The sequence below is a fragment of the Triticum dicoccoides genome, chromosome 3B (genome assembly GCF_002162155.2).
Source record: "Triticum dicoccoides isolate Atlit2015 ecotype Zavitan chromosome 3B, WEW_v2.0, whole genome shotgun sequence".
Lineage (NCBI taxonomy): Eukaryota > Viridiplantae > Streptophyta > Magnoliopsida > Poales > Poaceae > Triticum > Triticum dicoccoides.
Window position 1 is genome coordinate 29,713,480 of NC_041385.1, and position 11,489 is coordinate 29,724,968.

The 11,489-nt window shown below is 43.5% G+C and overlaps 2 protein-coding genes and 1 non-coding gene across 7 annotated transcripts; 1 reads left to right on the forward strand and 2 right to left on the reverse strand.

Annotated features, from left to right (window-relative positions):
• Nucleotides 1–2,036: 2,036 nt before the first annotated feature.
• Nucleotides 2,037–3,988, reverse strand: LOC119274525 (glycosyltransferase BC10-like). Its single transcript, XM_037555238.1, has 2 exons — nt 3,267–3,988; nt 2,037–2,762 (listed from the first exon to the last, which is right to left on the reverse strand). The coding sequence occupies exons 1-2, from the start codon at nt 3,849–3,851 to the stop codon at nt 2,127–2,129; spliced, it is 1,221 nt and encodes a 406-aa protein (XP_037411135.1). The 5' UTR covers nt 3,852–3,988; the 3' UTR covers nt 2,037–2,126.
• TRNAF-GAA lies at nt 3,154–3,226 on the forward strand. The gene has a single exon. It is a non-coding gene; the product is annotated as a tRNA-Phe (tRNA).
• Nucleotides 3,989–4,090: 102 nt separating the features above from the next.
• On the reverse strand, nt 4,091–11,023 carry LOC119274524. Of its 5 annotated transcripts, none has more exons than XM_037555234.1 (13): nt 10,456–11,023; nt 10,102–10,249; nt 9,863–10,014; nt 9,580–9,762; nt 8,645–8,720; nt 8,377–8,454; nt 7,484–7,569; nt 6,679–6,752; nt 6,149–6,194; nt 5,846–5,955; nt 5,342–5,516; nt 4,720–4,784; nt 4,370–4,511 (listed from the first exon to the last, which is right to left on the reverse strand). In XM_037555234.1, exons 1-12 carry the CDS (start codon nt 11,002–11,004, stop codon nt 4,722–4,724), a joined length of 1,740 nt encoding a protein of 579 aa, XP_037411131.1. In that variant the 5' UTR covers nt 11,005–11,023; the 3' UTR covers nt 4,370–4,511; nt 4,720–4,721. The 5 variants fall into 5 exon arrangements, with proteins under 5 accessions (XP_037411130.1, XP_037411131.1, XP_037411134.1 ...); XM_037555237.1 differs by having other exon boundaries at nt 4,714–4,784; XM_037555235.1 differs by having other exon boundaries at nt 4,377–4,511; nt 4,685–4,784.
• Between the last annotated feature and the right edge of the window lie 466 nt (nt 11,024–11,489).

Genomic DNA, 11,489 nt, shown 5'->3' on the forward strand with positions numbered 1-11,489 from the left:
CTTTCCCCCTACTCTGGCCTCTGGGGCTCCGGTCGCCGCATCCTGTCTCGTGCATCGATCGCCCGTGTGGCGCATCATCCCATGCCGGTTGTTTCATTGCGGGTTGCTGCACCTTGTATTTTCTTTGATGTTTTGTCTGTTTCCTCACTGAAGCTTTTCACAATTCCACTTGTACATGTTTTACTTGTATGATGTATCAGTGTGTAAACTACTCGAACTAGAATTTAATTCAAATAATGTGTATGTATGCAGTCATATATCTAGGGTATTTTGATGTAAATGCCAATTTTATTTCATATCGTAGAAAAGAAAGATTAAAGATCTACCCAATTGTTAAGATGCATTGCTTGTCTTGATCCAAGGAACTTATATAGGTGTTGCAAAGGGCATTTACCTCATCGAAGTGGTAAGTTTTTAGATTTGTATCAACGATAATTGTTTCTCTTGATGTTTATGCTTTATCTTATAAAAATTGCTTTTGATGCTTTGAAGGTGTTGGCTCTTCTTCCACCATTTATGAGGTTATGTGAGTGATGAAGCAAACCATTGATTTGGTACTCTCTTTTTTATCACATACTGTTCTTCGTAGTTTTGGCCATGTTTTTTTATCTATTTTGTTGTATTGTTAAGCATTGAGTTTAAAGTCTAAATATTTTGTGCAATTTAGCCATATTTTGTTTTAGGTATCTTTTGAGGTAGCTAAAAGCCGACATTAAGTTTTTTCCTCACGACAATTTTTTTTGGGCCCGGGGCTTGCTCCAATCCTGGCTCCGCCGCTGCACCGAATACAGTTGTCAATTGTACATGTGCACTAGTTCGGCGAATAGATGATGATAGATGTGTAATATGGATGATAGGAATAGCTTTTTATAATTTGAATAAATAAATAAAGCAAAGTAGCAAGTAGCAAAAATGTGTGGAAACGGTGTCTCAATGCTTAGAAACAAGGACTAGGGTCTTATTTTCAGTAGTGCAATCTATCAACAGTACTAGCATAATTGAATCATATAATAATCCCTCAACATGTGATAAAAAATCACTCCAAAGTTCCTATTAAAGAAAGTATGATGAAAACGTTTATCAACCTTTATGCTTAGATTACTCCAATGTCATGATAGGAATCTGCAAGTTGATTACCAAAACATATATCAAATGATCTCGATAAATTACCCCATTGTCACCACGAGTACCCACAAGTAAGACATGCGTTAGGTGGTCTCAAATTCAAAGTATTCAATCCAACATACAAAACTTCAAAGTGCAAGACTCAATTCATCACAATAAAGATAGAGAAGTAAGAACATCATAACAAAGCTTATGGTACATCAAGATAAATCAAAAACATGAGATAGAGATCGAACGCATATCTACTGGTACATAGCCTCAGCCCTGAGGGTGAACTACTCCCTCCTCGTCATAGAGGTAGCGGAGATGATGAAGCCTTCAACAGGGTGTTAGAATATGGCTCTAGATGAGATCGCTTCAGAACAGAGGATTGCGGCTGCAGATAACTCATATAGGTCAACTTTAGGGGGTTTATGAATTTATAGGATTTTTCCGTGTTGGAATCACACCAGGAAGGTTCCTGGGGGACACACAAGATCAGGTAGCGCGCCCCTTGAGCTTGTGGCTCCCATGGGCATCTTCTAGTCCTTCCCGGAAGCTTTGTTGGTCTCTTTTCCTCCATAAAAAATCATCATAAATTTTTATCAAGTTTGGACTTCGTTTGATATAGTTTTCTGCAAAACAAAGAAATAGGCAAAAAAACAGGAACTCACACTGTGCACTAGATTAATATATTTTTTCGTAAAAATAATATAAAAGTACACCAAACCCATATAAAATTATTATAAACATGACATGAATACTTCATAAATTATAAATAAGTTGGAGGCGTATCAGCATCACAAGCTTAATTCCTGCTCGTCCTTGAATAGGTAAATGATAAAAGAAATAAATGAACTATGAATACTAGAACATTGATAAGTTTGATCAGTGATAATTTCAATCAGTTTTCCTAGCATCATAATTAATAAAGCGTCATGGCCTTCCGAAAAAATGAAATACAACATTTTCTTTTGCAGAAAACACACACACGAACTAGTGACTCTTGTACATACAAAATTTCAGCCGAACCCCATGACCTTAGGAGCGAGCTCAAGCAACTTGTCGAGCGCATCCCCGGAGAACTTGCGCGCGAACATGAAGCAGAACTCAACCGCCCCACTGGCGCCGGAGCCGCACTCCCCGTTCCCTCGCCTCATCCCCTCCAGCAGCTCCGGCGTGACGTCCCTCACGCCGTAGCTCGCCGGGTGCGGGCCCGGTCTCGGCCAGTCGGTGTAGGTGAGGGTCCGGTTGGCGGCGCGCGCGCCCCAGCCCAGCAGGGTCACCAGCGTCGGCATGTAGTGCTCCAACATGTTGGCTATGCCATGGTCGCCGCGGAACACGGCCATGTACTGCTCCTCGGCGACGACGTCGACGGCGAGCTCCCGGTCCATCTCGAACCACTGCGACCCCTTGCGCCATTGCGCGCGGCTGATGTTGCGGCGGAGGAAAAAGGGTGCGTGCCGCTTGCGGGTGGGGAAGCTGTCGATGAAGCTGGCGTTGGCGCCAGTGAGGAAGGCGTAGGCGGCCGGGAAGGAGAGGAGAGGGATGCACGTCTCCGACAGCAGCGCGAACCGCGCGTTACCGAGGTCCAGCAGCGCCGTCCCCAGCAGCCGCCGCTCGGCGTCGACCAGGTTCATGTTGCCCCAGCTCGTGTTCTGCGTGTATAGATAGAAAACATAAAGTCGGAAATTCACTTTGGCTCATAGGTGTATATGCATCCATTGTCTAATACACATTCTAAAGAGTTAAAACATTCGAAGAAAAAAATCATATGTGTACATCTGGACATTATATGTTTGTGCACAAAGTTTCAGTGAAAAAGACATTTTTTGTGGTCGTGTAAAAAAGACAATTTTTGAAGCTTAATTGCAGCTATTCACAAGACATTTTTCTTTATCTTTTTAATACATGCCACAGAAAATTTTCTTTCTTTGCGAAAGTTTGTGTGCGAACATAGAATGCCCGGAGGTACACGCGAAATTATCTACACCTATGAGCCAAATCAGCACGTCCAAATAAAGGTTATTATCAAGTAAATGAACACAAGCGGGGATAGCTCAGTTGGGAGAGCGTCAGACTGAAGATCTGAAGGTCGCGTGTTCGATCCACGCTCACCGCATCTTGTTTTTTTTTCATTTTTTTTTTTTTTTGCACGTTACCTGGCTTGGGATCATGCGTCCGTAGAAGACGGAGTCGGCCGGCGGCGATCCAGTGTAGGCGGGGCTGGCGTGGACGTAGATGGAGTAGAGCCCCTCGTGCCCGGCGAAGAACTTCTCCCACAACGGCCGCAGCGGCATGTCCCCGGTCACCAGGAACAGGAAGGCCACCTTGGGCACGATGCGCCGCGGCACGAGGGCGACCCTGGGCACCATGGACGCCCTCCAGAAGAGCTCCTCGTCGGTCATGTTGTGCGCGAGGCCGCCGCCGCTCGGCGCGAGGAAGTCGGCGAACCCCATTCGCGCCGGTGGCGGGGCTTGCGGCGGCGTGGGAGAGGGCGACGGTGGCCCGACGCCGCACCCTACCACCGGAGTTGGCGATGGCCGCGTCGGCGACGACCGTAGGAGAGAAGGCAGCGGCTGCAGGAAAGGCGTGAGATGGGATTCCTGGAAGTTGGCGTTGTACACCATGCCGAAGACGAAGCCCAAGGAGAGGAGCAGCAGGACGGTGACCACATTGGAGAGGACGCTCCCGGAACGGACGGCTTCCATGGGCTTGGCCGTGCTGCTGCTGCTGCTACTGGCCATGCTACGTCGGCATAAAGAGAAGCAGCTCTTGGACTCTTATTACTTATACACACTGGACCGCAGCTACGTCGGGGAGGCACGTGCAACCGTCCATCCTTGCTTCTCTGCTAATTCTACTACATGCAAAAGTCAGCAGTACTCCTAATAATATTATTTTTCGAGCAATTTTAACATGCTCCCTCTTAACCCCAGATCGCAGCAGGTTTCTATTTTAGATTAGAATGGAACGGTAGCGTCGGTTCAGCAAAAGTCTCTGTATTCGGTTCACCTGCACATGGACCTCTAGGTCGAAAGTTCCTGTAGCTTAGGAGGAACACAACGTAGCACCGGGAGCTTCTCCCTTGTGTTGTGTGTATACAGAGCAAAGTTCACAAATATGCAATCATGAGCAATCTCGGGAGTTCACAGTTCATGAGCAATCTCGGATCTTACGACACCTGCATGCACTCAGAGATGGGGATGACCGGGTCTCGGAGAAGAATCCTAGGGCTGGTTGCCATTGCTCCTCCTGAGGGCATACGCGATCGCCAGACCACCGGCGGCGAGGGCGCTTGCCGCGATGACGAGGGCCGGCGAGCTCCTGGCTTGGGCATACGCTACGCCCCACCAAAATATGAAATGTGTTCCGCAGCTCGATTCAAACTTTTCCGTTGAGAAGTCCTGCATAAATTGAGTAACATGTTGTATCAATGGGGCTTCTCGATATGTACACTTCTGATAATAGCTAACATGTTTTGGTTTATTCAATAACATAACCCCCATTATCACTTTGCTTAGTTTCGTGTAAAAAAAGGCCAAATAATTCAACAGAGCAGCCTAGGTGGAATACAAACTCAGAAGGAGCGTTTGATTTTCTTCTCACACTCACGGTCACTGCTGCAGGCTAGACATAAATTCATCGCAACTTCCACTGAACATTTCTAAGGAGAAATCCTGCATGGTGATCCCCAAGAAAATTAAACTGAATCATCATCAAAATCAATGAATAACTGGTCCTAACAAGAGCATGCTTGTCAAATAAGGAAACGTGATAAAAAGTTGCAGACTGTTTTCAGAACATTTTGATGTGTTTTTTCGTCAAAGATATTGTTACAGTGTAAAATATTGCAGAAAACATTCAGGTGCATTCTGATTTGCATCTGGCTAAATTTTCATCCCATAATATTTCCCCTACAGGCCTACACTAGTATAGGTTATAAACATTTCTACAAGATCAAGCATAAATTATTCAGAAATTTGGTGTGTTATTGTGTTTCTTTGAACTTTCAGAGCATCCACAGGAGGAAAAGCTCTCAAAATGGTAACCACTCACTTGTAGTATTTTTCCTGGGTTAATTATAGACCCAAAGTGGTCGGACCCTTCCCTGGACCCTGCGCAAGCGGGAGCTACATGCACCAGGTTGCCCTTTTTTTTTAATTATGGAACATGCAGGCTCCTTGCTCTGGATTAATCATGATACATACAGAAGTTGAGTGCAGTTTTCACTCACCTTGGGAAGTTTATGTTGAGAGTTCAGATGATCAACATGGAGGCGAACATTAAAGGATGCAGGAATCCACAATTTCCTGTCTACATCACAGTAAGTCTTTGAAACTATATCAAACAAAGTTTGAGCACCATTCTCTATGGATTGCAGAATGGAGGCTTCTCTAGCCTTTCGATTCCTATAAATTCAGTAAGATGCACATTACATCAGAACTAATGTCTGCAGTATCTACAAACAGATAACTGTATCATACTATCAGGCATGAACAAGAATGAAGAAATAATAATATAATTGTGCGTCGATCAAGAGGTGCGTATGTAGAAAACGATAATAGGCCACTTTTTAGAAGAAACAGGAAAAGTTGCAACAAAGGAACAGACTACATTTGAATTGATTCGACAAATCCGAAAGTATAAAGTTCATCTTATATTCTGCTAAAAATGAACTTGTTCAACCATAGAACTTGTGAAGTGTAGACAAAGTTTGCAGTAGCGATTAATTCCATACTTGAGATATCCACAAAGCATATGCTTGGGCCATAGGTTGATTCTTCCATGCATTGGAATTAGCACGTGTGGCGACATCTCCAAGAATTTGTATGTGGTTTGGAAGTAGTCCTGCATAATTCAGAAAACCCTTATGCCAATGCAACTCTGATTTAGACAACACAACTCTCTGGAGGCAGCATTGCTAGAAAACGTAAAGCACAGAAACAAAGTAACAAGGTGGGAAAGAAACCAAGAGATTTTCCACGATTTGCGAACTTCGGTTATAATGCAAAATGAGCTTCCAAACGAAAATCAGTGTTACCTTCATGTTGCCACCAGCTCTATTGTCCAATATTGCACTTCCATGCCTGAAAATGGCAAAATTATGCATCATTACTTCACAGTGTTTATTTTATTTGGCATCACTTGCCTGTTTAAAGTGTGATTTTATTCTGTATAACTTTTGAGGAAAAGCAGTTAGTACTTTAGTTCTTGCATCTTTTTTATTAATATAAAATAAAAACACTGGTGGGTGTCTAATATGCTGTCTTATAGAGAAGCCTCTGTACATCATACATAGCCTATATATGACAGCCCAGTAGTTTCCAAATGCTTAGCCTTACTGTTTCTTTAGTGAGTGGGGCCAATTTAAAAATCCGAGGATGTTGTAATCCTTGAAGCTGATCATTCTATTTGTGTGTCTTATCCATTTGTCAAATATAACATCAACAAGTAGTACAATTTAGATATGGTAGTTCGATTTAATACTTGCACTCAATTTAGATACCAGTGAAGAATGGTCATAGAGTTTCCGCAACTGCTGCTGTGAATATGCTGAAGAATGATGCTTACCCTACACAATGATCTCCGACAATTAGTGCATTGGTATTGACATGGAGAAGCCCCATATGACCATCTGTATGACCCTAGTATTGAAAACATAGAGAAGTATCGATCAATAAATTCAGTATGTTCTGGTCTAAAATATGATGTAGATTCCACAGAAACAACTGAATATATGCTTCAGATCAGATCAGATCAGTAAATGGATGAACTCCAAACTCTAAAATAGACAAATCGTATGCTTCTGCTATTATGAGTTCACATAGTTAATACAACAGAATAACAGAAATATAGACTTCTTCAAATGTGAATATTGGGTTGCTGTATAAGTCAACTGTTTTCCAGAGAATACTTTCTAGGTCATGCAGAGATCATGTATAGTGTTGCTACTATTTTGCTTCAAAACAACGTCAGGAATGCTACATTTTGTGTATTTTTTCTGAAGTTCTAATATTCTTTAATTCTTATAAAATGTAAATCCATTCAAGTAACAAATGTCATGCCACCATCTTTTCTTAAAATAATCATTGCAAAATATCATCAGTGGTTGGCATAATCATCCTGTATGGACTATGGCATGCAACTATATTTGAACAGCAAGAAGAAAAAAAAATTATACCAAACAAAAAACATCGGACTGCCAAATGCTACTATAACCATTAGGGTTTATGTTCTTGTGTTGGACTTTACAAAAATTGCTACATAATTAAGTATTTAATTATTGGAAAGTTCAAAGGAATTATCATGCTAGGTAAGGAAACAATGGCATAAGCTAAAACCAGAGAACGATTCTCCAAGGAAAACACTGGCTTACAGGAGCAAAAACGACTTGCAGTTCTTGGTCACCTATGCATATGCTTTCACCACCAGTCACAGCAGTATAGCCGGTTGACCAATTCCCTATACACCACACACAAATGAAATATAAGATGTGTATGAACAGCACAAATAAATTAATGAGTATTAAGTGTGAGCTAGTTCACAGAGATAGCCATGATATATAGCAGTTGAAGATAGTGGCTAGTGAGTAGCCTAATTATAATGAAATAAAATTGGATTATTATCCACTACCGTCATTCACAGGCAATCAAAACTAAAACAAACTAATAGTTTGACATTTAATAATGAATAATGATCCAACAATACATCACCTTAGAAGTGTCAAACATACCAGGACAGAGTGAAAACCACTATGAGGAGGACCATGTAGAAAGGTATACCGACCTAAGAGAGTATCCAAGTAAACAAGAAGATATGTTGATTGCAAGCTTCACCAGAGATATTGCCGTTTTTATGAGTTTGACCACCTCGTACGCCTGATGGCTCTCTTGCCCCACCTTCCACCACTAAAATGCGCTGACATGTGGTACCACACTTATAGTGGACAAATCTTCCAAATCATTCAAGGTGATGCAAATATTAAATAATTGTCTTGGTTTTTAGATATAATTTTCTTCCCTTTCTCCTTTTGTTTGTAAACCCTGCTTGCACCATTAATCACAGGTTTATGACTAGCAGGAACCTCTTAGGATGGTCAAAACAAGGTCTAAGGGCAAGGTTTCACTTGCTACATGTCAATGGAAGTATCCCAACTAAACCCATTCCTGAACTACTTTTGTACGCCAACATCAGGAAAACAAATATGCCATGGCAAAGTGGATAAGAAATTTTACAATTTTGGTTTAAAAAAATGGTGTAGGTCGTTACCTTTCCCTATGCGCTTCATCGTGTTTTCATGTGTCAAAAGAACAGCATCAGGATTGCATCTCTGAACAACCGAAAGACCTAAGTCATTCAACCAAATGCAGCCAGTTTATTTAGGATGGACAAATAGGAATGATAACAATTAACACAAATGAGGAGCTAAAGAACTATAGCATGGTATATATTTCCAGCTTCATGCGTTTCTCTCCCAGATATGATCTTAATTTCAACAGAAAAACTAAGAAGTGCTACAGAAAACATTCTAACGTACCCTCAACATGATCATTATGATGATGTGTAACAAGGACCAGTAACTTCTTTGGAAGGGAATTGACAAGATCTGCAAGCTGAAGATGGCAGGGATGTGATCATTTGTTAGGACAGAATGAATAGTTTCTGCTTAAAACAGTATTCAATAGAAACAACTACTGTTGTAGGCCAAGGCCTATAGCTGTGCATGCAAAATCGTCTAATAGATTAAAAACAAAGCTTATTGCAAAGCACAATTTTGTGCACTTTTCGTTTGGGTACCAATTACCAAATCAGCAACAGAAAAAATCAATGAAATGGAAGGCATACTTCTCAAATATTCTACTTATGTATAAGATAATCAAGTTCAAAATTGTGAAAGTAACTATGCAATACTTCTGACAAATGAAAAATCAGCAAGGGAAGAAAAAGCACAACTGTTACCATTTACAGCAAACTTGTATCTGTCATCTAACAAACTTTGAGTTTAAAGCTCACATTTTAAAGAGTTATACAACCCACCACAAATCAGATCTAGTCTTCTCAAATAATTCAAGTAGATTCTTTCCGAAACCAAAAGTTTGTGCGATTATGCACCAAATTGTGTTTTTTGCACTGATAGCTGCAGCTCTGAAAAGTGAATGTTTTCACATGACGTCTTCAGCGCTTTTTGTCCCCTTATGTCACTCTGGTATTCCTTGGTGATTCTAATCAAATAGGCAAACATTTTAGGCACAAGTTCTTTTCCTCATAAAGCTAGGGGTAGTTTTGAGGCCTGTATGACGAAGTTGGTTTGAGTAATCGAAGTCCCATGGAAGGAACTGAAGCAATTAAACAGATTATAATACTTTTAAAAAAATAAGCCCAAGGCAGAAGCTGCATTCACAAGATATACTCTCTGTCAGACTGTCACTGTATGTAGAGCTAAAAGGATGTAATCTTAGATAATGCTTTTACCTCTGTATGAACCTGTGAGCAACATCCAGGATCTATCAGTAAAACATCACCACAAGCAAAATAATCAGGGCGCTTCGATCCACATGTACCACTGGTTGCTTGTATTACCACAAGATTAGTCGTACGAAAAGGCCGTAAGGTACTACTCTTCATTGGTACAAGGGTAATTCCGGGAGGGTACTCCTGTCACCAAACATCGCTTCTCAGGAAAAAGGAGACAGATCGGCATGACAATTGACTAGAAACCGAAATTTGATCCAAACAAAATTAAAATTACACAGACCTGGGAGACCAATGTGGAGCCAGCTGTACAATCTGAAGATAGATCCGATTTCACAAATCCAACATGCACATATGGCCCAATTCGAGTATCACCGGGCTTCACGTCAGAAAGCAATTCCCGAGCCCCCTCCGTGGACATCCATTTACAGGAGTCTGCAACGCACAACTCGAGTTTACGGTGGGTTTGGTGGTCAGTCAAATTCCTGGACACAAGCATTAGTAAGAAATGAAGCAGCAGACCTTGCAACGCCTCCGGTTTCGACTCGAGCGACGTGATGACGAGCACCGTGTTGACGCCCGCGTCCGGGCCGAACTCTGGTTCCTCGATATGCTTGAGGAGCCTCCACTCCCCGCACATTGCATTCGTCAGGCCCAATTGGCTCAAAATCTAGCGAGTGAGAAGAGTCCATCTCTTAGATCAGTTGCCGGTTGTCAAATTATGGTTCTACTACGGCAGGTAAACAAGGCTTGTACTAACTCGTAATCCATAGCACCCCCGGATATATGTCACCAGATTTTGCAAGCTACAGTACTTCACACTAGAACAGCAGCGCAGCGGAGCGGCCAGATTTCACTGAGCTAACGGTGCGTCACCTGGTCGAGAGCGGCGGGGACGTCGAGGCGCGAGAGGTCGAGGGGGCCCTCCGCCTCCGCGTCGGCGACGGCCACGCCCGGCCGGGCCTGCTCGCCCTGCGCGAGGCGCCGCAGGGGCGCCGACGGGAGGTCGTAGAGGTCGCTGTCGACGAAGCGCCCGTACTCCCCCTCCTCCTCCTGCACCCGCGGCGGGGGCGGCTGCCGCGCGACGAGGAACCCGGCCTCGGCGCCCGCTGGGCCCGTGACCGCCGCCGCGAGCCGGTACGTGGGGGCGCCCATCTCCACCAGAACCACAGGCCGCGGCGGCGTTGGAGTTGCCGCCGACTCGCTGGGGTTATCTCTGGCTTTGGGGTTGGGGTTGGGATTATTGGCGCCTGTTGTGAGAGGGAGGGAGGGAGCTTGGGTTGGTCCGTCGGCCCGCACGCCGAGGCCGCTGACGACAAGGGGAGGAGAGATGCTTCCGGAAGAATTCAATTCGAATCTGGGCGTGATGACGGCGTTGGTTGGTGATCTGCTTCCGCGGCCGGGAGTGAAGAACATGTCGTTCATCTTAGTGCCTTTCTTTGCCTGTTACAAGTACACGATTTTCCCAACATTCTGAAAGTTCGAATGTACTCCCTATGTGAAGAAATTTTGAATTAACAAAAATAAATAAAAATAAATATATCTAAAATTAAAATACGCCTAAATACATCCATTTCCGCGACAACAAATTCCGGACGGAAGAAGTATACCGAGGAAGTACTACCGTACTTGTAGGGCATGGTTTTGTCGTGAGAAAACTAAATTTATTTCCGACGATGTAGGAGGAAAATGCGGCGAAACTACTGTTCACACCCTAACATTCATTGTTGTTAAAGGAAAACGTTTCCCCACGGCGCGCCGGCTGAAACTTGGGTCGGTCGCGTCGTATGTGGCTGTGGATCAGGCGTCCCCCTCACATAGGACTGGCGTCGCCCGCCCGCGTCCCCCCCCCCTCCCCCGCGTCGGCACTGTCGTGCGCCCCCGCGGCTTCTTGTGATGCCCGGCCACTG

Bases quoted from the DNA above. Each gene is read 5' to 3' on its own strand.
- LOC119274525 (XM_037555238.1), bottom strand. From the start codon at position 3,851: ATGGCCAGTAGCAGCAGCAGCAGCACGGCCAAGCCCATGGAAGCCGTC. The intron at 2,763-3,266 runs GTAACGTGCAAA...CTATACACGCAG, and splicing joins GACGCATGATCCCAAGCCAG to AACACGAGCTGGGGCAACAT.
- LOC119274524 (XM_037555233.1), bottom strand. From the start codon at position 11,004: ATGAACGACATGTTCTTCACTCCCGGCCGCGGAAGCAGATCACCAACC. The intron at 9,763-9,862 runs GTCTGTGTAATT...GTTTGGTGACAG, and splicing joins GCTCCACATTGGTCTCCCAG to GAGTACCCTCCCGGAATTAC. The intron at 5,956-6,148 runs GTAACACTGATT...TGAATTATGCAG, and splicing joins GAGCTGGTGGCAACATGAAG to GACTACTTCCAAACCACATA.